The following is a 27,734-nucleotide window of genomic DNA, read 5'->3' on the forward strand; positions in this document are numbered from 1 at the left end:
AAAGTGCCATGAAGAACTGTGTCCAAGTGCTGTAGAAGTGCTAGTTATTCACATTATGATTTGCAAACCAGTCTTAAGTGCCCCACTCTGAAATGTGTCCTTCTTGGGGTGGGAATGATGGCCAGAAAGCTGTGCAGCAATGAAATAAGGGTGTGAAAAGACCTAGTTCAGTGCCCTGAATCAGCCAGGATGTCTGTGAATACTCCATTGCTCACCCATCCTCAGGCAGTGTGCTGTGGGTGCTCTGTTTATGCACCAAAGCCTTGGAAGGAGGTAGAAAGTGCTGGGGTCTTGCTGGGGTCTGAACTCATATTCCCAACAGTTGAAATATTTCAAACCAGGGGCTTAGGCTTCACTTGCAGCATTTGATTAGCCCCTTCCCTTGAGGTGAGTAATTTTGTTGTGTCTTTCCCCCTGTCTCTCCCTTTCAGTAACAGGGTATTGTTGTATTCATTAACCTCATTTTCTTCAGTGAGTCAGTTTTGTTCCCAAGCTGGTACACTCTCCTGGCTGCTTCAGAAGGGATGAGAGACCTCTCGGGCCATCCTGCTGCACTTGTGCTGTTCTGCTTTGCTGGAATCCCCTTGATGCTGTCCAGCTGTTCACTGTTGGTACAGCTTCAGATATGGTAACACTATTCCTATCCTTTCTCTTATGTAGTCTTACTTGTTTTCTAAAAGCAATGAGGCTGGAACTCCAGCTACACTCTGTAGCCTCTTCAAGACCAACAGCAACAACAGAAGGACAGAAGAGCCAAAGAAGAATTGATGTATGGAGAGGGCAGGGGAAGCAGGAGAGAGAATTAAATTCTTCCAACTTTTCTGTCTTGCTGGGTATTTCTGTATGTCATGAGTATCTGGGGCAGTTGAGGACACTTTGAAGCACTTGGCAGTGTGCTTCTGAATCCCTAGTAGTGATGCATTCAGGAAGCCCTGCTGTGTTCTGAATGCAAGAGAGCAAAGCATAGCTTGAATGTCGGCTAAGGGAGAGCCAGGGCAGTTCAAAAGCCAGCAATGCCAAATGGTATTCAATGGAGAAAGCAGTAATATAGGCATTACTTCTGTTTCTCCTCCCTCATCCCGGATGTTGGCATGAGGAAGAAATAACCAAAATGAGCAATCTGTCCTCAAACAAAAGTCCAGAATTTAAGCAAAAATACAGAGTCCAAAGAGCCAGACCTCATGGATCTTGGTTTCCTCCCACTTGGGAGACACAAATTTCCTGAGCTGCTCTGGTTATCAGAGCCTTCTGATTTGCTTGTCAGGACTTCATACCTTCTTTCCCAAGGGGTCTTCTATGCCCATGGAGAAGACATTGCCCCTGTGACCCAGAAGAATCTGAAATTTTATTTACCCTGAAGAAATCACGAATTATTTATGTGCAGCTCTGATGTCGCAAGCCGGTACCGGGGGGCTACCCCCGGTAGACTTATGTGGGGAAGAAAAGAACAGTTTCCCACATCTGGTTTCTGTGAGTTGAGTGAAGTGCACAAGTGAGTCTTAGATTCTCTGCAGGCCTGATCCCAAGAGGTGCTGAGGAGCCTCAGGAGCACTGGATGCCTTGAATGCATAGTTCTGGCTCAGGAGTTGCAGGACCAAACCCTCCAACAAGGAAATGCTGGAAGTGCAAGAACAAAGATGCTAGAGACTCTGCTTGTGGTTTACAAACTGAAATGTGATTACTTTTATTTTTTTGCCTTTAATCTTCAGGTCTGGCCCCAGGTCAACTGTACACGTACCCAGCACGTTGCTGGCGCAAAAAGAGGCGTTTGCATCCCCCTGAGGATTCCAGGCTGAAGCTGCTGGAAATTAAACCTGGTAAGAATTTGTTTGCCTCTCTCTCTCTGCTGTGCTGCAGAGCAGCTGGCATACATGCAAACCCGGCATTTCGACTTTGGAGTTTATCTTTGCCCCTCTTCAACCATTTCTCCTTGCATCTGTTGCATCTTACTGTAGCAACAGCCACCGAACCCTCTGCACTCGACTCACCCCTTATGGAAATGAGTACAACTTGTGTTGAATGCAGTGGGAGCTGAGTTTACCTTCTGTAGAGGTGAATCCTTGCCTCCATTAGCAAATTCATAAGGATGCAATTGATCAATGTATTACTGATTATTGCGTCAGTGTATTATTAAACAAAATCTCACTCTGGCATCTGCTGCCTAATCTTTGTGAAAAAGACTGCTGGGTGTGTGGAGCAGCACACTGATAAGATCTTTCATAATGGGGTTGGGGACCAGGGGTGTGACCAGATTAGAAACAGCAAATAATAAAAACTACTGAGCATATGCCAGATTTGTGCATGTGTGCATATCTGTTTGTGTACCTTAGTGCATTCTTCTTTCATTCTTGTTGTCCTTGCTATGCTTCCCCCACAATTATGCTATGTTAAGTGATGAGTCTGGATGCTAAATGAGTGTCTGTAAAGTACATGCTTGCTGTATTTGGGGTCAGCTATTATGAGAAAGAAGCAACACATGTGCTCACAGCTGTATGTGGTTTTTAAGAGATGAGATACTGCCTGTATAAAAAGTACAGGAGAAAACCCCAAAATGTAAATCAAGAATATTTGAAAAACCTGTTTGACAGAAGAAGGTGTTTGGAACCTGAGTTATGCTCAGCAATACTGATGACTTTGCTTTTATGCAGTAGTCAGTGAAGAGACAGGAAGGGGTGATAGAGACAATTTCTAAATCCAGTAAATTCAGAAACAAAATTCATGTGGATTTTGGCAGAAACAGTTTTTGAAGGTTCCCTACTTTCTCTATAGGAGAAGTCAGCAGACAGTTGGACAAGAGGAAGAAATGCCTTTAACCATTTAGTTGGGGTTCAAACCAAGAGCAAAATCTCAGCCAGCAAATAGAACCAGACCTCACAGCACAGCTGATCAGAAAAAACTGGTGAAACCAGTCAGGTTACACTGATGGAAGTCAGATCCGACTCCAGGAAAAGGATGATGTCAGCCCATAGAAGTGTCTACCTCAGACTTTGTGATGATGCAAACATTGCTGTGCTGTGGTACTGTAGTAAGGTACAGCAGTAGTGCAGAGCTTGACTTTCTCTGTTTGCATTACGCTTCTTTGCTGTACTTACTGAATGCCAAATTAGTGCATCCTACATGCCACAGGGCATGAAAGGCAATTACCACAAAGTTATCAGATAAAGAGACCTCAGCATGTCTGTCTCTGTGTTATTTTCCCTGCTATAAACATCTCTTCTGCATCTCAGGAGTGCTACTTTTGTTGCATTGCCGGTGGCAGCCAAATAAGGCAAGTTATATTGCTCTGCCATTTAAATCTATTTTCCAACCAATTTCTATCTAGTGATTAACTTTCCTTATCAGTTACACCACAAAATAACTTCACTCCATCTGTGCATATCCAGAACAGACTCACTAGACAAAAATGGGATTTTTCCCTTCTTTGATTTAAAAGTATAAAATCCACACAAAACATTTGATCTCCACTTAAAGGTGGCTTCTGACAATTTGAGAAAAAGAAAGCCTAATTTATTTTCAACGTGAGCAGCAGAAATGCTGTACATTTTGGAGGGGGACATTGTGATAAAGCCTAATGCTGAACCTAGGAATCTACTTAATGCTGACCATTCCTTAGTTAAACATTAGATGACTGTGGGGGAAAAAGATGTGGCAATTTAAGATCCATTTCAGAAGCACATGTATGACCACTGTAGGACATCTACAATGTAAGAAATCTAATAAAAATAGTCCATAGTTTCCCTCCACCTAGGGCTTAGACAACCTTGTCATGGCTTAGAGCTGTTCTTGGCAGTCAGAGAGTGCTTGTGTAGGGTGAGAATTCAAGTTGCTGATATTTATATGGCAGGCTGTTTAATTGGTTATATGTTATAGAACATAGCAAGCAATCCCATTATACAACATCAAATTAGCACTAAACCTTTGTTTTATTATGTTTTACATTTCTTAACTGCTTAGAAGTATTTCTAGTAAGACTGCCACTGTAACAAACTCAGAAACGGACCTTAACTCCAAAAAGCTCTCAATGGGATCAACACCAGGGCACGTGGATACTTGTTTGGACTCTCTCTAGGCTTTTGGAGTGGCTCATTATAGCAATAAAATGCATCCAGAATTTCAAGATTTCTCCATAACTCAGGAGATACATAGACCTAAGATTTTTGTTTTGGTTAGTAAAACAATTCTACAGCTGGCCAGTAAGTAGAGTCAAACTATTGTCTTGCCTGCAGTTCAGTGGTATACTAAATGATTAATTATGATACAGTATTTATAGTTACAACCTACTTTTGCAGTGTTGGTACCTTGCAGGTTTGGGTAGTGCTTGGCCCAGCTCAGTCAGTGAGAGTTTTGTATTTGGTAATACCAAAATCTAATGAAAAAAACCCAACAAAGAAAGCATGCTCCAACGGTTCCCTTCCCTTCCCTTCCGTTCCCTTCCCTTTTTTTGTAAAATACATTAAAATATTTTTCTCAGGAACAGTTGCTGCTTGCTTCTTAATGGAACAGGGTGCTTTTTTTTTTTTTTTGTCCTGGTCTGTTGTGTTTATTTGGCTTTGAGTGGAAGTGCTTGATTTTAAGAATAGTTAAAACCAAAATTATAAAGATCAGGAGACTGGAATAGGAGTTGCTGATGCAGCCTTTTAGATGTCTATTTTCCTCTGCCACTGTAGTCAGAGTTACATGTGTGGATTGCCCTAGTAAATTTGTTTGATCAAAGGTCTAGCCATGTTCATGTTAAAACTATTTCTAAGCATCCTCCATCTCATCCAGTAGCCTGTCCAAGAGATATGCAGTAAAAATATAGTATTGCCAAAATGTATGATAACTGCTTCAGTGACAATACAGTCAATATTACCAGACCTTTAGGTATTACAATAAGTATTCCCCACATTTACTTTCACATAAGCTGGTCTTCGTCTTTCAGTGGTACATTCATATCATCAGAACCAAGGATTATGGCTCAAGTGCAGCCAAGTTTTCATCCCTGTAATGGATATGAGCTGTTACGGGAGTCACTATAGTGTAGCGGTCGAGATTCCTATGAGCAGTGATATAGATTTGAAACAAATCCCCAGTCATGGGCAATATATTGACATGTTCCTAATACTGTGATTTTCTAGGTACAGACTGCTAAACCTATTAGGTGTTGATGCTCTCATAATATTCTTGAAACTAGGCATCTATTCAACAAAGTGTGGGCAAACCTGATTCTCTGCAGAACCAGGCAGTGGCATGTGCACGGCACCTCAGTGCAGAGCAGTGAAAGCAGCTCCTACTTCCACACTCACTCCTCAACTGGCTGTTCTCCTGCTCAGTAAAAGAGCAGAGCAGAGCTCCTGCATATAGGAGGTCTATGGGTCTGGGAATGGATGAGGGAGAGGGTTGGACTGGACTGGGTAGTCTGTTCTTCCAGAGGAATGAGAGAAGAAGAATTGCCAGTTCTTCTACCACTACCTTGAACTTCAGGTGCCACAAAGGCAAGAAATAGGGTTCTGGCTCTCAGTAATATCAGATCAGCTGGAAAATGAGGGTTAAAAATGAAAGAAAGATCCCTGATTACACCCAAGTCCTCTTGAAATCCTTGTCTTATATACTTTGTGGTTTTGTAGTACTGGGTGGTATCATGATTCTGTGTTGGATCATGTATCAATATTGTGGAAGTGGTATTACCTACAGTAAGCCCTGCTGGCAGTCAGGTGTTACCCAAACTTTACGATTAGGCAGATGAGAATAGATAGGAAGTGTATGGCCAAAGACTCCGGTGAAATCTATATGGGTAGTGTCCTACTTCAGTTTTACAAATTGTCTAAATATAGATCACTGCATACACACAGAGCTTTTATTTCACATGCTACATGGGTGTAAAGAATGTGATTGGAGAGCTTTTGTCTCAATTCACTGGTGTCCTTTAGTTTTGGATTCAAAGCCAATAGTGAGGTCTTACAGCAGGCAGCCTTCCCACTCACTTGGGGTTGTGGAGTAGAGTTTGTGTGCGCTGCTACTCTGGTGAGAATGAGCTGGTGTCCTGAGTTAGTAATGTCTGTCCTGTTACTTAATTTTGGGCAGACTAGTGTTCAGCTGAACTACAGAAATGGCATTATTATTATTATTATTATTATTATTATTATTATTATTATTATTATTATTATTATTATTATTATTATTATTATTATTTACCAGCTGTTGAAGAGGTAAAAGTAAACAAAAGTATTTTACATTTGCTGTGGTGAACCATGGTAGAGTTATTTGAGGCAAGTGCTGATAACAGGTTTTTAGATGACACTTAATGCCTGATCTGTTTTAAATCTGACATAGGGGATATACCTATGCGAGTGTGCTTGAGGGTGGATGAACAGAATCCCTACAGGTGAGCTATTATCTCTTTCAAGCATCTCAATTTACCTTGTGGAGACCATGTGTGATTATACAAGTTACCATGTTTCTCCTGGGCATTGGTGAATGTCCCTAACTTGTGGAAGATGCTCAGCATCTCTGTAGAGACTCAAGCAGTATGTTAGATCATCATTCTGTTATGAAGGCTCCTTATGCTCTTTGATATATATATGTGCTATAGCAGAGCATAAAGTCCAAATATACAAAATAAAGTGAAGGAAGTTCCTCAATTCCAAAATGAAGAAATGAACAACAAAGATGGTTAAAGACTTACAAGAAGGATTAACAAGAGGCTTGTGGTAAAGTTGCAAATCAAACCCAAGAGCACAGGAAAAGCTCACTTCTCCTGGGTTCCCTGTTCTTTTTCTTTCCCTTGTTGCTAAGTCCAGTGTCACTCAAATGTATTAGAGCCTAAAAATAATTCAAAACACTTACTTCCACGAGAATTTCCTTTTATAATTTCTTTCAGATAGACCTGGCTGGTTTCACTTTTGATTTCACCAATGCCTATACAAGAACCTGTTGGTTCTTGTTCAGTGCCACAAGACAGCACCGTTGTTTCACTATGAACACTGTGAGGAAAGGCAAATCTCTTCTTAACAAAAACTTTTTGGTACTACGTAACATATATGGAACTTCTCTGTGATTAAAGGTTAGGTTCCAGTTATAATGTCAAACCTGCCTATGGCTCCTCTTGAAGATCCATTAAGACTGTCTTAGGATCAAAACGGGTAGAATGATTCTGGTGCCAAATAAAAGTACTTCTGTAAAATTCAGATTAATTGGAAACAGTATCCCTGAAGGGGGCTATAGTGTCAATTGTTCAGACTTCTGACAGGTTTCTGCAGAGATGAATTAACCAAAGCTTATTATAGTCATTTTTCTTAATTGCTGATGGCTTTTATAAGCATTTGCTGTCATGAAACCTACATTTGGGGCAGAAGTGGCAACCATCAGAAAGAAGCAACTTTCGTTCTCTGATGACTTAGTTTAGATTCTTCATATAAGATGGAGTTTAATAGCCTGTTATCAGCTTCTGGGACTTTTGCTGTCTGCCCTCCAAAATCTTAAAATGTGAATGTTTTAAAAATCTGCTTTTAATTCAAGTACTTCTGCAGCCTGAAGTACTTCGGCTTTTAAAGTAAGACTCCTCATCTTTTAGAAAATATTCTTCGGTAGTTTAAAATGTCGCTGATTGATGGTAGGATTCATTAACTTATTTATTTTTCTCACGTCTGATTCCGCCTGCCGGGTGCTGAGTGGTGGTGGGACCGGGAAGGGGCTCGGCACAGACCTGCTGCTGTGCTCGGGGAGCCGCGGGAGCCGGCGGTGCTGGAGGCCAGCAGAGGGAGCAGCGAGTAGTGCGGGTTTTGCAAGGACAGGGCCTGATTCGGGTTCCTGTAAATGAATTAAGTCCGGAGTTACCTCTGCAGAATGGAACGGGGCTCTGTGGGTGTAAAACTGGGGTAGAAGAGGGTTTCAGCCTGCTCCACGCGTCAGCTTTTAAAACAGATTCTTTTCTGTGGCAGGAATAGCCTGTTTTTAAATCACCATTTTTTAAAAACAGGATTTGATTTTGGTAGGTGGTGCCCAAGCAACAACCCTGCAGTGTATTTAGGTCAAGCAAATATTAGGTCAAATGTTAAATAGCTCAACATCACAGAGTGTGGACAGTAATGAGCTTCATATTTGAAGAAGCTGCACGACCTGCGTCAGAGGACTTCACTGAACAATTCCGTGTGGATCCTGTAGTTCCTGGTTGAGCTGGAGTAGATCTTCTTTTCACCTTTTCCCATCAATCCTTTTTTTTTTGGCACCTCATATAGAAGAAAACAAAAAAAAATACTTAATTTTTCTGACAGAGAGGGTGGGTAATTTTCAGTTCTCATTTGGTGTATCACAATGCACAGCTGGATGCTGGCCATGCTGAATCCTGAGGCTGAGCTACCATGCCCTGTATGTCCCATTTCTGTAGCACTTCAGAATAAAATGAAGTGTACTGTGAATCCAGATTTCGGAGAAGGGATGCTGAAAGGTGGCGTTCTTTAGTTAGGTTTTCTTTTTGGTTTGTTTTTGTTGTTGTTGGGGTTTTTTTGTTGATTTTTAAGGGTTAGATAGAAAATTTTGATGTGTAAGAAAAAGGAAACATTAATCATGGCTGCAAGAATTCCTGCACACCCTGTTTCCCCCCCGCCCCGTATTTTCTTTGGCAAATTGGGAACATATCATGAGAATGGGGGAAAAACATTACCCCCCCTCCCCACCTTCCTGGCTCTAGCTTTTATTTATATTAAAATAAATACTGAATTATTCTGGGCTTTCTCTTTTGGGCTTCTTATTCGGAGAAGTACCTAAATATTGGCCTAAATTTAAGTAGGTGTTTATTCATCAGCTAAGCCTGCATCTTACAGATGAGTTCATCGATGCTACTGAATCAAAACAGTAGGCTCCAGTTCTCCACTTTATCTTGCCTTCAGATTGTTCAGGGCAGAACATGGCACCACAGGCACAGTGCTGCTCTATGGCACTTACACATCCAGCTATGGACTCAGGTTAGAAAAAGTGACTTTCTGTCACCAAGAGAAAACTCATCAATGTGGGGCCTCCATGTGAATCAGCTTCTTCCTTTCACACACATATTTAAGCAGACTCTATTCCATCTTATCCACTACATTTAAATTTTTTCTACATGGAGGACCTTTACTGGTCCAAATCTCTGGCCAGTTAAAGTTTGTTTTCCTTTCCATACATGGCACTAAGAATACCAGAGAACCTGTCCCTTTCTGCATATATTTCCTGACACCAAATCATGATGTAGAAGTCCTGCTGCGAAATATCTTTGTCCCTTTGCCAGTCTGTAGTGGAGGTGTCAACCTCTGCATTTAATGTCCTGCTCTGCTATCACATACTTGCATTGCTTGTTCCCCATATAGAACTACACAGCACCAGGGACAAAGGAATATCTCTTTTCCTTTCAATTTCTTAGTTTGTAGAATGGAGATGCTAAAACATTGATCTCGTTTGTCTGTTTCAGAGAAATGTCTAACGGATAGTTAATAAATCTTTCTAGAGAGTTGGGAGGGGTAGGGGAAATATTTTTATTTCAAGGAATGTATGAATAAGGTGAGCCACTTGCCAAGCCTTTAAAGTGCCAGTCTTAAATGTTTTGGCCATCAGCACTGAAGCCTTGCAAAACTGGTATGAAAGTGTATCAGCTCTAGTGCAAAATCTGGGCTTAAGTGTACCAGGACAGTGATGAAAAACAAGTAACTTCTTACACGCCCATATCTACAAATAAAGAGACTCACCATAGGTGAATTCTGCAGCTGTTTTTTGCAAGGCTGGCTGTGTGGTATGTTAAGAAAGGTATCTCAAGTTTTGCACAGTGTAACTCTTCAGGCTTCATTTGGGCCACTGATCAGCTGCTCTTGTGTACATCATGGCTGCTGGGGCAGCGGTAATTTCTCCTTTGGATCATGCGCTGTTTTGCTGGGCATTGTTACATGTGATTAGCTGCAAGTTCTTAGACTAATTCAGCTCAGGAGGTTCAAGGATATGATTGAATATGTATTTTCCCCAAAATGAAATGTCATGATTTTACAGGTATGGAAATAAAACACACTCATTTCTAGAAAAGCAAATAATATTCTATAAATAGTCCAGTTAATAAAACAAAAACATTGTTTCTGCTGCTTAACTCTGCAGTCATGCTGCTAGAATTCACAGGATTAACTTAGTGTAAATAGTTTCTCTTTCATTTGTGGGATATGGAACAGGTCACTACAAGTATTTTATATGCACACTTACCAGGAGAACTGTATTGGTTAGCTAAGATTGCTTGCATGAATCACCTGGGATTACTCCTGGCTCTTGTGTGGCTGAGCCAGTTTGCATAATTAGGGAAAAGCGGCGTGAAGAAGCCACTGGGCATTAAAACCTCTCTGGGTTTTGATCAAAAGCCCATTGAAGCCAGACCCCTCTGGCTCTAGTCATTGGGCTAAGGCAGAAGTAGCAGCTGAACAAGATAAAGCATTTTTGGAAACTGTTAAATCTCTATCTGTCAGAATTCTCTGGGTCTCGTCCTGGAGAATGGGAATGTAGGCTGCATGTGCTCACAACAAGGCTCTTGTAATTTCAGAAGCAATGCAGCCACTTAGGGGTGATTTTTCCACCAGTGGGTAGTCTCAGCTGTGTTTAGTGTACTTGTGAAAACAGAGCTGTGGTAACTTTGGAGCCAGGCCATTTTGAAATATGTTTTGGTCACTACAATAGGCCATTAAACTGAAGGAATAAGTTGTGCTGATGAACTCCTCAGACCCTCTAAAATGTGACTGAAGGTCACCTCTTGGGGTTCCATCTGCAAGACACGAGGAAAGTTGGAGGGCCCAGTCAGCTGAGATGGCAGTGGCTTGAGATACCTGGGCTGCTTGGGAGTGAGCTTACTTGTGTTGCTGCCACTCTTCTCCGTTATCCAGGCCTTGCTTTGTTCTTTTGCTTTTCTTGGCTATTCTGTTTTTGACCTACATCTGGCTGCTAGGATGCGTCTTTGGGAAGGGCTTTTTCAGCATGTGCCTCTTAAGCTGCCAAGGCCTGACTGTGAATGCCGTGTCTCTAGGAGACATGTTATTCCTACTGGAGAGGTAAAACACTGTGGGATTTATCAGCTTACTATGAAGTTAACATTAATGTTTGTAAATAACCATCAAGATTACTTATTTCTGAAATAAACAGATTTAACCTTAAAAAAAAAAGGGATTGCAGGTGAGCTAAGGATGGGATTCTTTTCTTAGGGAAAAGATGTCTTTGAAAGAGTCTTTTGGCATTCCCTGAGTAGGTGGGGGGGGGCCTAGGAATGGGTTACCCAAGCAGTTCCCTCAAGGTTTATCAGGATGAAGGGGTATGGAAGTCTCTGGAGAAGTGCCAGAGGATGGTACCTGGAGAAATTCTGGAACCCGTCAAGATTCATTTCCCGGAAGGCACAAATTATCCTCTCTCCAGCAAAGGGGAGGGGCGGCTGGGAAGCCGCCTGCCCTGCAGGAGTCTTGCAGCTAGAGCTGAACATGGACAGCTTTGCTGGCACTTTTCTTGGTATGGCTGGTACCAATGCCTGAAAAAGAATAATCCACATCGGCAAAAGGATTTTTGTGAAGTACAAGAGTAGTTTAGATGCAAGAACTGGACAAAAGATCCTAGGAAACTGGTGTCTTTTATCTAATTCACTGCATCCATTTTGTATGTTCATGTGAGTAATCCTGGGAGTTCTCTGGTAATCACATGGAAAAGGGTTTATAGGATCAAGTCCCCAGAGCTTAGTCATGTAAGATACAAGCTGTCTAACCCCAGGCACAGAAAGCACCTGATCTTGGGCTGTAAGAACATGAGTGATCTTTCGTAATTAATGGGACTTGTCACATGCTTAAAATTAAATCCACATGTAAAGTACCAGGTTGGACCAGATTTGCAGGTTTGGTACTCAGCATCATGCAAGATAGAGCCCAGTCAAGTAAATTGCACTATTAGATCAACCATATAGTAGAACCTATGCACTGTTTTCTAGAAGAAAATGTTAATAAAAATAGCAAGGAGATTATGGAATATAATTACATTTAAAGTATTATTTAAAAAACCTTCTCTTTGGTTTTATTGTTCTCCTGACACATAGCAAATTAATTTGTTTTGTAGTATGAAATATTATAACATTTATAGCAGGTGATATTTTTCTGGTGTCTAATATAAAGGAATGAACAATAGATGTTAATATAAAGTCCAGCTTGATACCTTACAAGCCAAGCTTTACAGATTTGCTGAGAGTAGAATGGAGAGTGTGATGGCTTCCCCTCCCACATCCCTGCCCCTTCCACCACTTTCCTTGGTGGATGTCCTCACTCTGTCATTTCCATTCTCTGAAGTAAACATTTTACAGTTTTGAAATAACTTTGTTCCTGAGAGATATTAAGTATGTTTTTACAAGATTACAAATAATTTCAATATTCCCTGCATTTTTCATTTGATTGCCTAATAGTTCATTACAGGTGTTTTATGCTTCAGGATCCTGACCACCATGTTTGCCGTGCTGTCCATTCCCAGTAATGAACTCCTTGGCGGTGGGTGAGGGGAGAGGGGTTTGATGCAATGCACATTTGGAGGGGAATTAAGAATGGAATAGAAGGATGTGGCTTTTCTGTGCAATGTTTTCCAGACTAGAGATCTCCCTTAGGGTGCACTTGGAGCATGGCTCCCCCGAAACAAACAAGGTAATTTAGGGCCAGGACTTTAGCTGTTGTAAGTGGGTACAGTTCCATTAAAGACTACAGCGAGCAGCAGTTTCCATCAGCTAAAGGTATGGTTCTTGATGTAGGAGAGAGGATGAAAACTTTATTCTTATTGATGGGAATGATGCACTTCTGAATGCTTGTGATTGTCCTCAAGACGTATGGGGTTGTTGTCTTAGGAACACATACAGTCATGATTAATATCCCATGCATGTCCTACAGAGCTGCAGTGAAAGTGTAGGCCTAACATAAACAGCATGGCATGGTGGGAATAAAACACAGTTTTTCAAAGCTGGGCCAGACAGAGGGCTAAAACTACATTTAAACACTGTAAGCAAGTGACTAATTTCTTTGTGTTTTTGAGAGATGGTGAACGCTTTTATCTTCTCATGAATTCCTCGATGCAGTCTCTGTGAGTGACACAGTTGCAGATATGTTCTTCTCTGACAGAGTGAGGTTCATAGTCATAGGAATTTCTGGAGTGATGCTGTGTTTGTAAATGATGCTATGGGTACATCTGCCATGTAATGCTCATTGCCTAAGTGAGGTAGCAGCACAGCAGGAGAACTGGAAACACAGAGGCTGTATCTGTGAGCAATGCTATAGACCAGGACAGTGTCAGCAAACAAAGACACTATTAACTACATAGAACGGAGTCAGGATTAAATGCTTTGTGCCTCTGAAGCTGCTCTACCAGGGCTGGCACTATAAACATACTTGCAGTATATTCTTCCAGGGAGCTTTCTGTTAATACCTGAATGGGCAAAATAAAAGAATTAGCCTCTGTCTTGGTGCCCCAAGTACATCTGAACTCTCAGCAAATGCTACAGATGGAACCAGAGTGCATCCAACTTTTTTGTTTTGCCTTTCAATCCTGAATCTTAATTAGTTCCCTACTGCTTTGGTACATGCACAACATTTTAATAGTCATAAGGACTTACTCCAATCCATGTTGCCATTTCCACAATTCACTCTTTCATATCAGTAGCAATTCTCTCCCCCTGCTTTTAGGAATAGCGTAAAGAAAACTAAATAGCCAAGCGTGTAGCTGTAGATTGATGAGGTTGTCACACCATTCTCTTCACCGTTTTCTTCCAACCTGCACTGTGCTCTAATAGATGGATGATTGCTGGGGGAGGGAGAGAGTTAGCAAATCCCACAGCCAGATGTTCAGGGATGGACAGAGCGACCTTCTCAAGGAACCCAGAGGGAGTATAACTGTGTCCTTCTGAGGGAGAAGGACACTCAGGTGCCTCCGGCTGCCTGTGTTTATCTCTCTTTTCAAAAGGAGCACAAATGGGCTCAGCATGGCTGCAAGGATGGATGTTTCTCAGTGCATCGTGGGAAATGACCAGTCATCCGTCTCTTCACTGTGGAGTCTGCCTGCAGCCATCAATCTTGTAGCCCAGCACAGCAGCTCCTTTGGCTCAGTTTGGCTCTACGTTAGATGAACAAAGGGAAATGAAAGCTGAGCAGGGGGAAAGGAGAGAAGGGCAACTATTCTCTATTTCACTTTGTTTTCCCCTTGTGTGGTTATCTCTCCCTCTTTCCCATTATAATCTATTTTCACTGTGTTTTCTAAGGTGCAGAAAGGGCCCAGAATGTGTATTTTCAGGATCTAGAAATTTACGGTGTTTCTCTGTTAGGAGAGAGGAAAAAGGAGAGAGGTATTGAAAAGGCATAATTTAAGGACCAGAGCTTCCATTTTTCAGGCTTTTCTATGGCAGTTTTCAGAACAAGCCTGCCATAGTTTAGCTGCACTAGGCAAGGAGAAGGAATATAAGAGCTTTCCTCCATTTTGCTGTTTTTCTCCCTTGTTCTTCCTGATTCCTTCCTCAATACCACTTTGGTGTTTTCAGGTGTGCATTTAAACTTGCCATTCCTATTCTATTCAAAAAGCAATCAACAGGACCACAGGATGGGACTTTCTGTAGAAAGGTAAATACTTATGTCCAGAGCCATGATGGCAGCTCTTGTCAGCAATTGCAAGCCTGTTTGAGTCACACGTGAACTGGGTCAGGCTTTGCACAAGCTACCTGAGTTGATCCAGCACCTGTGGTTCCTACTGTGAAACTGGAGGTCATAGAGTCATCATCATAGATTCATAGAATGGTTTGGATTGGAAGGGACCTTCAAGATCACCTAGTTCCAACCCTCCTGCATGACTAGAGACACCTCCCACTAAACCAAGTTGCTGAAGGCCCCATTCAGTCTCTCCTTGAACACTTCCAGGGATGAGACATCCAAAACACCTCTGGGCAACCTGTTCCAGTGCCTCATCACCCTCACAATAAAGAATTTCTTCAAAAAGTCTAACCTCAATCTCCTCTCTTCCAGTTTAAAGCCATTACCCCTTGTCCTATCACTACAAGCCCTTGTAAAATGTCCCTCCCCAGCTTTCCTGTAGCCCCTTCAAGTACTGGAAGGCTGCTATAAGGTTTCCCTGGAGCCTTTTCTTCTCAAGGCTGAACAGCCCCAGCTCTCTCAGCCTGTCTGCATAGGAGAGGTGCTTCAGCCCTCTGATCATCTACATGGCCCTCCTCTGGACTCACTCCAATCTTCATGCCAGTATCTTTATTGCAGTTGATATGCAGCCCATCAGAATAAAAACCATTCAGCTAAATATGCTTGTACACTTAGCACTGAATTAACTGATTTCAGCACTGACAGGCCAGTTTTTTCCAGACATACTCAAATTTGATGTACAGGTTAGAAGGAAAAGAGATATGTGAATTCACTACCTGCTGGACTCCACAGCTCTGGTCTGCTTTTTTCCACAGTGAGCTGTAATGTGGTTGCTTATTCTATTTTCTCCTAAAATTCCTGCCTCTGGATATCATGGCAGGACATGTTTGGCTTATTTTGTAGAAGGCTTCTTTAGATATGGCATTGGTCTGATTAACACTGTGGTGCCTGATTGGTTTATTTAAAAAAAAAAGGAGTGATTGCATTTACTTTTTAATTTTCCTGGCTGACCTAAAAAATCTAAGCATGGAGTCTGAAAGAGCCAGGCTCCTCTGCAGAACTGTGGTAGATTTCTCTCCCACTTCTTACTGTAAGCAAAGAACTGAGAACTCCCAAGTATATGTGAAGCATCCTAGGAGGTTCAAGGCCCAACTAAGCACCGGAACAGAGCAAGGGAACTCTGTAAAAGCAGATATTGGGCACAGAAATGTGTGAGGAATCTTTACCTGCTTGCCACCCAAATATGCCATCTGTAGTGAACAGACTTATGCCAAGATGGGAAAAATTTATACAATCATAGGTTTAAAGAGCTTCTTTGCAATTTGTCCTGAGGTGTGGGGGTTTTTTGTTTGCTTGTTTGGGTTTTTTTTTGTTTCTAATTATTTGTTTTCCTTTTACTATAAACCTAAAGCATAAACCCAAAGGAAAACATTTGATTAGTAAAAATCAGTTTATCCTCCCCTTCGTCTTGCATGAGCAGGCTTTACAAGTGGGCACAAGACCTTTCTGAGTGGGGATATTCAGGCAATTCGTTTGTATTTTCTTTACACCACAGATAGCACTGCTTTCCAACCTCTGCATTTAATTGTGTTCCTTTTGAATGAATGGTCGTATTTTCTGCTGCTACCCTTTTTGCCTCCCTGCAAATTTTGAAAAAGACAAATCTTGTTCATGTTGTTATGAGACAGCCTACCCCAGATGGCACATCTGTGTCTTGGGATGCCCTCTGGCTGGCCTTTTGGCAGGCATTCCCATGGCTTTGAAGGTCACCTTGTTTATACCTTGCCTTTTCCCCCCTCCCTATTCAGAATCTTGCTGAGCCTGCAGGCTGGTCTTCACCATCTGCATTTTCTCTGGTGCCATTAATCTTCCTGTTTACCATTCTGTTATTAATTCTGGAGTTCACCTTTTTGTCTAAACACTTTATAGGCCTCTTGGAATTTCTTGCCTTTTGGTGGCAAGAGATCTGAGCATCTCAGTAGATTATTTGCTTTGTTCTTTTCCATTTCTGAAAGGATACCTGCTAGCATCTCATACCATTTTTCTATTACAAGCCTTCCTTCTTATAATAACATTTTTCAATTATATAGCTCAATCTGTCAGATGCATCTTACCATATGAGTAAATATTGTCCTCATTCCTTGGAATCTGTGAATTGGCCACTGAAATCTGCTATCTGTGGAAACAGTCTCACTTTTTCAGTGTTTTTCTTGGCTGGAAAAAAAAATAAAAAGTGTTTAAACCTGGCTTTGTGAGAATCTGTGAGAACACCTTGCATTTTTGGGGCACTTTATTTGAATGCCTGAATGCCTATGAATATTAAACAAGCCCTACCAAGCCCTAGAGGATAGATGAAGACTATCTCCATTTGACAGATGATGGAAAAGCAGAGGGTACCTTTGTTAGATTTTGGCCCAGTGTCACACGGTGAAACAGCAGAGATGCCAAGGGCAGCATCTAGGGGGATTGTTTCCTATCCCATCTTAAAATCATTGCCATTTTGCTGTGGCCTCTCTGTTCTTCAGTGGTTTATGCAGATATTCACCCAGCCAGGGATGCTGGAGCAGCTATGCTTGGCATGGCTGGCTTCTTCAGACACTGGACCATGCGTATGTGGCTGTCCTGCTTCCCTGGCCTTCCTGGGTTACAGAGCATTGTCTTCCTGCAAGTGGGAGCTTTGCAGACAGACATGCAGGATCAAGACCAGGACACCTGTAATCTGGATCAGCGGTGCTAATAAGCCCCACTACATCCTTGCTGATGCCTTCGGAGCTGACTGGGTGTCTCTGCCTGCTCCCCAGCACTTTGGGTTTTGAAGGGTCTCACTTTTGCCTTATCATGTGGGCATGTGGAGCCAGCCAGAGCTGAACACTGTGCTCGAGCAAATAACCCCCCTCAGTGCAGGGCATGAGAAGGCTAAGAGCAGGTTCCCAAGAATCATTGCAGGAGTCAGATTGGCTTTGGCAGGTTTATCAGCTCTGGCTTAGTGCCGGCTCTGCTAGGCCCAGGCTGAATTAATTGGGATGCTTGTGCACTGCAGTTGAGAGATAACTGCATTACAGAGATTTATCTGTTACTAAAGGTATCCCCTCCACTGTCCTCGATAAGGAAGAAGAGAAGCTGTGCAGAATCTCACAGAATTTGCAGCAAGGTTACAGCATGGCTGGTTTTACGCATGGTTTATGTATGAGTTTTTTCAGTTCTGTAACATATGGAAATAGTACATTTGAAGCACTGGAGATCCACTGCCTGTTGCCATTTGTAGAGTGTGGCCCAGCTGTGTGGTGTGGGGGTGACAGATGTTTGCTGATAGCTGTCTGGTTACTGGACAATAATCAGGTACTGGTTCTTCTGATGGGTCAAAAGGCTCATCCATCTGGGTGAGTGTATCTATATGACCACCTGCAGACAGGTAGATCAAGTTATTCTCTTACTCCAAACAGGCCAGAAACCTTGTTAGGGTGTTACAGAGCCCAAAGGAGTAGACTTTGTACTCAGGAATGTTCTCTAAATTGTAATAGTTACCCAGACTTCGTGCATCGATATTGCCTACAGTGTTGCCTGGTGCAGGGAAGCCCATCTAGAACGCAAATGCAAGAGTGACCAGGACACAGATGAGTGCTAGAATAATGTTATTGAATGGAGATATTCTTTTATAATTTGAGCCCTGAGGGTAGTTACCTGATCCAGAATTTAACCTGATATTCTAATTTGGCAGTCTTTGAGAAGCAGGTACGGTATATTATATGTGACAATGATTTATATCTGTGCTGAGAAATAAATCTGTAAAGAACTTCAGAGAGAAAACCAATGGGAAAGGTTTTCTTGTTTTTGTTTTTTATTACTATTTTTTATTGAGAGATTTTATAGGGGCATTCTACTCTGCCAAAGAAATACAGCTGCTTGTCAAGTCCAGATTTTGATGATAAGTTAACCTAAACAATGTTTAACCTTACGCCTCTGCTGTTTTCTGCAGCCTTCTTTCTCCCTCCTGTTGTGCTGTAGCCTCCTGAGACGTATTTTAGCTAGGGCCTTATAGGAGATATCTACTGGATCCTGATCTTAAAAGTCAAAGTTGTTCTCTGATTTTTCTGCATTTTTCACCCAGGCTGAAGAATAAAAAGGTATAGTCCTCCCATATCAGAGCTTCCTCTGTCTTCTTCTATCTCTTTCCTTTCTCCCACTGCTCCCTGCTCCTCCACAACCTCACCATAAGATTGACAGCTTTGCAGGAAGAGGTGCTAGGGAGACACTGGGATTTTCCAGTCTCCTAGTGCTCTGTAGAACAAACCTCATTAGTGCCTAAAATTTGCAACAAGTATTTACTAAGATTCATTTTGGAGCTTTATGGAATCCCATGGCTTGAGCCCAGAGAGTTTTCACTTAATGGCAGGTAGTCCTCCAAACTATTATTTCCACACAAAATTCTTAGTTTCTGAGGAAACAAATACTGTCTTGTTTTTAAGTAGTCTTGCTTCTAAAGCTGGTTTATCATTCTCTTTAGTGAGATTCTTGTTCTCACCATGGCCCTCTTTACCTTGAGAGTACAATAATATACATGAGGTTTGAGGGTGGAATTGGCAGGGGAGACAAGGAGTTGCTGGAGTAGCTTTACAATCTTCAACACAACTATGCTGTGTTCTTGCATCTGGCTTGGATTAAAAACCAAGTGAATTTGATGTTTACTAGTCTCTAGGGGCATTTGTTTGGCTTATGGATTCATTGTGAATCTGTGTTATCAGTAGTTGAGTCTCAGGGGAAGTCCAGGACTGGGGCTGGCAGGAGGTCCTGTGGACCAGGATTGGAGAGGATTGTAAGTGTAGAACTGGCACTGAGAAGTTTGCTACAGATGGGTGCTGAATTGCAGTAGTTTTGGGAGAACAGGCTGGGATAGCAGGGACTGTGGAAGGTCAGGATAACAGTGCAGTGTAACAGTAATAATGTGAGCATCTGCCCCTGAGATAGCAGGAGATGGTGCAGTGAAAGAAGAGTTTTGAAGATCCAGAACTGCAGGAAGATTGAAGATCCATGCTGTGCTATGCTGACAGAGACATGCTTATGAAAAAAGCTTGCAGAGCCCTGCCATTAGTGTACCTGGTTCTGGTCACTGCTGTGAGAGCATCACTTCCAAGGACACTAACAAATCACTGTACTGGCCCTGAATGTAACAAGCAAGCAAACAAACAAATGAAGGGGAGTCCAATTGTGCAGGCACAAAAAAAGCTACAAAATCCAGCAGCTATCACGTAAGGCATTGTCTCCTCTTTCTTTCTTAAGGGATTCCATCCCCCCTGCCCCCACCCTTTGCACTCTAATGCTATATTTGTGCCTTGGAGATGTGGAGATGAGCATATGATGGATGGATGGATGCTGCTTGTCTGGGTTTTTCACCACCATTTCCCCTGGGGCACTCTGTCTGCTGGCAGAGAGCACCATCCCAAAAGATGGTATCTTTTGCAAACTCGACAGCTAACAGACAGCTTCTCTCTCTGCATATTTCCCCAAAGAAGAGCAGGCTTAATCTGGTTTTTATATGGCATATTTCATTATAATCTTTTTGACTTCCCATGTTCCCAATACACCATCATAAATAACACGCTGGGGGTGGGAACAGTGGAGATGCTGAGGCTTCACACTCTTGTGACACTGATAGATTCTCATTTTAAACTGTCATGGGATTTAATTGCTTGCTGAGCCACTGCACTGCACTTTCAGACACATCCTGCCACATCCTCTTAATGAGCTTAGTGGCTGCATTCACTCAGCAGTAGTTCTGTTTGCTGTGAATTAGGTGGCTTTTTTAGACCACCTATATGATTTTAAAGAGCTAGTGCTTATTAAGGTAATATCCTTGGATTTATCCATCTTAAACAGCACTTTATGGACTCTTAACATATAGTTTCCTCTGGCACTTTCTGAGTTCCCAAAAAACAGCACTAAGAAACAAAAACGCAAGAGTCTATGTGCAAAGTCAGTGTTTGTCTAAGAGGTTTTTTGGAAGCCGGATTGCTTTGGTTTGCATAGTAGCTGTCTCTGGCGTGATAGATCATGCTGGAACTCACCCAATAAGTATCTCTGTTCCAAATTAGAACTGGAAATGGAGCTGCTTACGAGTGCACAGAGATGATGGCTTGGGTGGCAGCTGCTACTGTGGAGATGGAAATGATCCATTGTAAAACAAATACATTGCACTGTATAGAAAAAAGGATGGTTGTTTTTAATTTATGTTTCAAAGAGACACTGAAAAGTTGCTTAGCTCCCAATGTGTTGAAAGCCAAGTGTAGCATATTTAAGGACAGGAATTTGCAGCTATTTTGTTGAGCCAGAACTTGAAAAAGCCCACCATTTTGTAGGATTTGTGAAAATGTGCCTTTTTTTGGAGGCAGCAGTTCAATAGAAAACAGACACAGGAATGATGCTGGCGTGGGTGCTCGTTCAGATCCTACCACCACGGTCTAAGGACCTTGACCAAAGAATTTGCTGCACTGAGCTGGTGAGCAGAAATAACCATGTTAATTTAATCACTATGAAAGGGACTCTGCCAAGTTAAGAAACATAAATGTTAGTTATATTCACAAACACATATTTGAATTACACTATATGAACAATATTTAGCTGTGACACCACTAATACCATGGTTTATTAAAACAGGAAGAATTCTTAAGTAACATTTTATTTTTCATTGATGATTTTTGTTAACTTGACACTTCCATTTTGTATGGTTCTGACTATTTCCTGTGTCTCCTACACTAACCAGATGCTATTGCATTTGCAATACTAATCAAAAGGAAATCTATCTACAAACCTTCTTAAAATTTTTATAGAGAAAAGTGAGCTTTTAGTTATAGTGCGTTTACTAGTATTTATTATTTGTAATAAAGATTATGTTCTTTGCAGTTACAATGTCTGAAGAAGAGCTTATGATACAAACTAGGAGTTACAATATAAAGCATTTAGAACAATTAGTGGGTAGCAAATATTATTACCTATATTTAAAAAGGATTTGGATGGGATTCAAGGATTTAAAGACCCATAAATTCTACACGAACATTTGAGAAATTGATCGAAACAGTAATTAGGTATAAGCAGTAAAGCACCTGGGAAATTATGATATAGGAGGTTCTAACTGACTACTTTTTTTTCCTACCAAGGAAGAGAACATCTCACTACTTTCTTATAATTATTTGCTTGATATGGACTAATAGATAAGGGGGCTGGAAATTTGCTTAGACTTTTTGAAGACCTTTGGTATTTAGGAGGCCTCCAAAGAGAAATAAAGCATTGTCTTGGATCAAAACTTTTAGAATAAAACATTAAACAAAGAACAATATGAAACAAAGAACTTCCATTATAGAAAAAGACTAAGAGCTGGTGCATCAAGGTTTGGTGTTGGGTCCAGTGGTGTGCAATAGAGTTAATGAACAAGCTGGAGAGAGGGAATACTTTGTAAGCCGCAAAGATTTGCACACACTACAAAGTTATTTAGTCACCATGGCTAGGGAGATCTGTGCAGGCCTCCTTGAGGAGATCTGAATGTGCTTGGTGAATGGGCAGTGGGATGGACATTTTAGTTTGTTACTTGAGTGTTTGACTGTATTGCTTATGGAGAGTTCTTATCCCTGTTACATGGTTACTAATTTTGCTTATTGTGCAGCTCGGACACTGTGGGACGCTGCCTGAGGAGTAACAGAAAGAATATTGCAGTGCATTTTTTTAAATGGACAACATGGTTTCATCTGAAAACATCAGGCATGGTATTGGTCCATCTTGGGTAGATTATTGAGGAATAAGAAGTTCAGAGAAGTCTGACAGGACTGTGGGAAACTTTCTACAGCAGAGTAATGGAAAAGATTGTGACTGTTTATCCCCGAATGAGAGGAATAAAAAGAAATTACAAAAAAAGTTTGGTCAGGAATTTCTGTTTTCCCCCATCTCATAGCAAGAACAAGGGGGCAGGCAATAAATAAGATGAGACACTTCTTCTTTCCAACCATAATTTAACTGTTGAACTCACTCAGGTGGGAAAACACCAAGGGTAAAAGTGTAGCAAAATCCAGAAATCGCTGGGCTACTCTGTGTATTTCCAGATTTAGAGCCAGATTTAGGATAACTGGAAGTGATACTGCATTTCTCCCTCAAGACTGACCTGTTTGAGATCATGTCAGAGATGAAATACAGTATTAGGGTAGCTGATTTTCTTTGCATTTCTCTCCAGACACACCTCCTTCTACACTGTCTGATCTGACTGCATAGTGTAGCACAACAAATATCAGGGCAAACAGAGTCAGGTGTGGGGTCACAGCTTAATTTCTCAAGCCTGGAAGAGTCTCTCTCTGGCCTTGTTTGAAGCTCCTGACTCTGGCTGGTACCTTCATAAGGAGGACAGTGAGTGGAACAGACCCTGCTTTGCATCTGTACAGCAGTTCCCATAGTCTGGGGGAAGCCTTGATCTTTCACATGAATACTACATTTCAGGTGTTGAGTTGACTTCTCAGTTTTCTTTAGGGAACAGGCATAAGAGGAAAATATAGTTTTTTAGCATTTTTTGGAAAACCCTGGAGAATTCAATAGGAAAGATAATATTAGGGATTTAGTGAAAGGAATTTAACAATCTCTAGTAGTGTTTATTTCTTTAGGTTAACTGAACTATCTTTTAGATTTTTGAGTACTTTTATCTCTGAGGACGCAAAAATGGTTGGGAAATGTAATTTCCTGTTGTCATTACTGTATCCTTCACAGATTACCCATCTTCCAGGAAGGACTGAATTCATTACAAAGATTGAATTCATGTTGTCTTTGGACCTCTGAAAGTTTTTGTACCATAAACTTGACATTCCAGATCTGATAGCATCTGCCATTTCTCACTTTCTAGAGCTACTTAGGAATGAAAATGGACTCCTAGAAGCTACCAGTGGAGAAGAAAATGAAGGAATTGAATAGCAGTCAGCTTAGTGGGCAGATGGAAGGCAGCTGCCCTGAGTCTCTTTCCTCTGAATTTCCTGCTCACTAGCTTAACTTATTGGTGATTCAACCTCTCCATCCATAAACTGGGAATAAGAGTATTACCTCACACTGCCTTGTCAGTGGGATGTGGAATTTAATAATTAAAAAATGTTCTGACAGTTTTGGATTAAAAGGCTCCTGGGTGTTGCTGGTGGGAAGCAGGAGCACCACAAAAAACAAACATGCCTGTTAAAGACAGCTGCCAGTTTTTGACCATGAAGCCTACCTTTTCCTCTGACCTAAAGTTCAATAACTCTGGAACAAACAGGGATTTGTTTTAGTTTCATATATGTTCTACTTATCCCTCACCCCTTCCTTGCTCATTCCCTTTTCTAATGCATTCATTTGCTGAGTGTATTAGTACCCAGAGACAGGCATATCTTGTCCCAGTGAAGACATGTTTGTTTCCAATGCCCTTGAGCTTGCTTGAAGCTTCTTCTCTTGCTGGATGTTTGACGATCCCTTGGGTTTTGTAGTCCCACAGAGTTCTAAATACAGAATAAATGCACTTTTGCACCTAAGCACAGGACTTTGAAACGTAGCCAAGCCCACAGCCAAAGATGATTATGGAGGTTCCTTAGTGACTTTATATTCAAGTGTTGGAATTTGCACATAAATCAAGTCTAAAATCCCTTCTTTTTATTGAAATGTCTCGATTTAGCATCTAGAGGGAGGTACTAGAAGTTCATGCAGGGAAATTCAATCTGTATGATTCTCTGTTGACTTCTCTGTCTTTTTTATAGCTCAAGTAAGGGAGAAGTTAGGGAAGGTGGCATAATGGGGTGGGTGTGTAGAGATTAATGTTGAGAACAGAGCCCTGATTTAATAGACGTCCTTGTGATGAGAAGGGGGATCAATTCACAGTTGACCCCATCCCATTGTGTGGGTTGTCCTGGGAGTTTCTTTTGAAAATCCCAGTGGTTTGGGTTTTCTGCATGGTTTGTACTCAGCCTTTCCCTCCATGAATAGAATAGCTTTTGCTGGAATTTTTGCTGGATTTTCTGTGGTTATTGGCTGAGCAATGCTCTCTCACTTTACAAGACTTGAGCAAGCATGTTGGAGAAGCACTGATCAGGGACCTTGAATCATTTGCTGGCTTAAAGTTTTTCATATATAGTACAAAAATATTCCGGGGATGCAATTGCCCCCAAGAAACAGATTTTACTTTACTGTCCCAGGTGGAAGTGGCCATTCATTATTTGGATTGCAGGAGTAATTTGAGGCTTTATAAACACAGGAATTTCTGCCCGGCAGAGTTTACAACTCACAATAATAGAAAGCCAGGGAGTTTCAGTCAGACCAGGGAACACAACACAGTGCTAAAAGATGAGAAGTAGACAGAGCTGTGAAATAAGGACACCAGATGCTGATTTGTGAGTGTGGTTTTGTACATTATTCTTTTATAAATCTATTGGCCTAGAGGAAGGAATTAATTTTAAAAGGGAGGGAGTACTTGAGAAATCCATACCTGGCATTGTCAGGTAAAGAGATATTCAGGGTGTCTCTCTGCCATAGGGTCGCTCTGAACGAGCTCCTACGTGAGTGGGGTAGAGGCCAGGATCTATCAGGAAAACTGAATTCTTCTCTAAGTGTATTTTAGCATCTTGCTAAAATTAAGTTGCTGTATCTGCTTGTCTGCTGCACTGCATCATCATCTAGTAGCAGCGTTCGGAAGGGCAATAAGGCTGTGTTCCTCCACTTGTGTGGCAAGTTGCATCAAGCTTCTTCATAAACCCACACTGCCTTTGGAGTCCCATGCCCCAGGTCTGCCCCTGAGCCAGCCTTTGCCTCCTCCTGCAGTGACTGGGAGCTGGTTTATGGGCTTGATTCTGTGCTCCTAGCTGTGCTGACTGGTGTTTCTTCACTGGTGTAGGCCCATGTAAAACTAACTGAAGATTTTATCTAGTCAATATTACATGAAAATTCATGACACATCTCTGTTTTTCCAGTTTAAATTCTCAACATTGGCCCCACACTCTGGCTTTCTGCTCCTCCACATGTGGAACATGCCCTGGTGTACAAGAATGCTGCTTGAAGCTGTGCTACATAAACTGTGACAGATGCTAAATTGCTTTTAACTAATTTTCTATTTCAGGAGATCAGATCTTCATATTTGTTATTTCAGTGCCTTAGAAAGTCCTGATTTTGTTTTTTATTTGAAGCACAGGGAGTTTACATAAAAGAGAAGAATTTTCCCCCAGTTATTTCCTCCAGGTACAATATGTCCAGGCTTTTTTCCCAGTGGTTGCAAAGATACCAGGTTTTCAGTGAGAAAGAAATGAATCCTGTATGGGGATCCTTACTGGTTGAAAGAACTTGAAGAACTCTCATTTAAGATAGAAACAAGTTTGAAAGTCTGTCAGTCTTCTGTTTGTCATCTATGTCCTTCTGCTTGTTAGCTGTCTGGGGAGACACATACAGTCAGTGTTTTGTTTTTCAGAAGTTGATCTGCCTCTGAAAAAAGATGGGTTCACCTCAGAAAGTACAACTCTGGAAGCCTTGCTGCGTGGAGAGGGAATAGAGAAAAAACCGGACACTAAGGAAGAAGACACTATACAAGAAATCCAGGTAAAGGAGAGCCCCGTGCCCTGATAGCAGGGCTGGTTTCTACAATTTGTCTCTAAGCCTAGCAGATCTTGTCCTATGGCAGAACAGTGCCTCTATTGATAGCTGTGTCATTCTACTATCAAACTGTTATCAAACCATTGTGCTACACTGTGATGCTCAAAATGAACTCAGGATCTCGCGTACTTCTCCTGTCACAAGACTCTAGGTCGTCTGGCTGTGTTCTGCACAGCTCCTCTGTTGGAACTATGAGATGAATGCATGTAAAACTGAAAAGCAGAGATGGGTCCCAACCATAAACTGCATTTTAGTGCCTCATATTTAAAGTGAATTTGGACATGGATTTGAATTTGAATTCACAGCTGCTGGCTGTAGAAAAAAAGTCACTGACTTGCCCGTTGTTTGTTTTTTTTTATACTGAGAAACCTTCAGGAAGTATACAAACAAAATAAATAAATATTCTAATCTTAATTATTTCAATTATTATTAGTGATGCAGGCATGATGAATATTTTCTTTTTTCACACATTGTGTATTGAAAGTTATTTGTCAAGATTCTATTTCACCCTTTAACAATTAAAAGTAGAAACACATCAGTGGGTCTGTCACAGGAGGAATTCAGCTAGCATAAAGAGTTCTTATATAAGTGCATGTCACTTTGTAAAGTCATCTTAAATCACTAGGAAACTGGGCCTCTCCTGTGGGAGCAGCAGCACATCTTTGATGATGATAAACCACTATTGTGCTATGAGTATATTGGTGATTTTTAGCAAGAGCCATTGGCAATGTGTCAGACTTGGTAATTTTAGCTGAGGTGAAACATGTTGTATCTATGCCTAAAACTAGTACAAATTTCAGTGGCCAGCCCCATGCTAAATGTTACAAAAGAGTGTGGGCATCAAATCTGTATTATGTGGAGCTCAGTCCTACTGGTATATTTGATAGAAATTTCACACATATAAGGGCAGCAAAATCAGGTCTCCTGTTCCCAGTGATTCAGGTAAAGGAGGACCATCTGAGAGGAAGCATCCCATGTTCATGGAGTGGGGAAGAACTTGGCATGAGGCCAGCTCTGTTTCCTTCTTCAGTAGTGTATCTGGGTCGATTATGCTGAGAGCCCTAAAGGTCTTTTTATACCTGCTTCCAAGGTCACATGAAGTCATGGTGCAGCATCCTTATGAGATTGACAAGTGCCTTTGGATGTTGCTGTGTGATCTGAGCTCCCAAATTATCCCCAGCAGCAATCCAAGGAAAGAGGCTTCAGAGACAGTGGAACAGATACCACTCTGGGCATTGCAGAGCAGAGAGGAGGTGCAAAAATATACAAAAAGTTTCCAGCTTAACTGCTGTATCTGTGACCTGCCACCTGCATGCTACTTTCATCAGAAGAGATGCAAAAGGCCTGTCTTTTTGTTGTTTATTATTCAAGGACAACTTATCTGGATTCTGCCTATACAACAACAATTGCCAAAGCCTTTACTAGTAGAGAGCTTTCCGCTTGTACTTCATCACCTGGCAGCTAGACTGTACCAGGTCAAAA

At 41.5% G+C, this 27,734-nt stretch overlaps 1 protein-coding gene across 8 annotated transcripts in view; it reads left to right on the plus strand.

Annotated features, from left to right (window-relative positions):
• Nucleotides 1–27,734, plus strand: part of DPF3 (double PHD fingers 3) — a 178,127-nt gene that overhangs the window by 73,640 nt on the left and 76,753 nt on the right. For all 8 annotated transcript variants that reach the window (XR_007889587.1, XR_007889588.1, XM_051620435.1 and 5 more), the window contains 2 exons: nucleotides 1,710–1,817; nucleotides 26,071–26,198. Coding sequence is in view for 6 of the 8 variants with exons in the window: in XM_051620435.1 (XP_051476395.1) it covers nucleotides 1,710–1,817; nucleotides 26,071–26,198 (236 nt within the window). In the remaining 2 variants the exon portion in view is untranslated. The remainder of the gene's footprint in view (nucleotides 1–1,709; nucleotides 1,818–26,070; nucleotides 26,199–27,734) is intronic.

Source organism: Apus apus, chromosome 5, assembly GCF_020740795.1.
Source record: "Apus apus isolate bApuApu2 chromosome 5, bApuApu2.pri.cur, whole genome shotgun sequence".
NCBI classification, from domain to species: Eukaryota; Metazoa; Chordata; class Aves; order Apodiformes; family Apodidae; genus Apus; species Apus apus.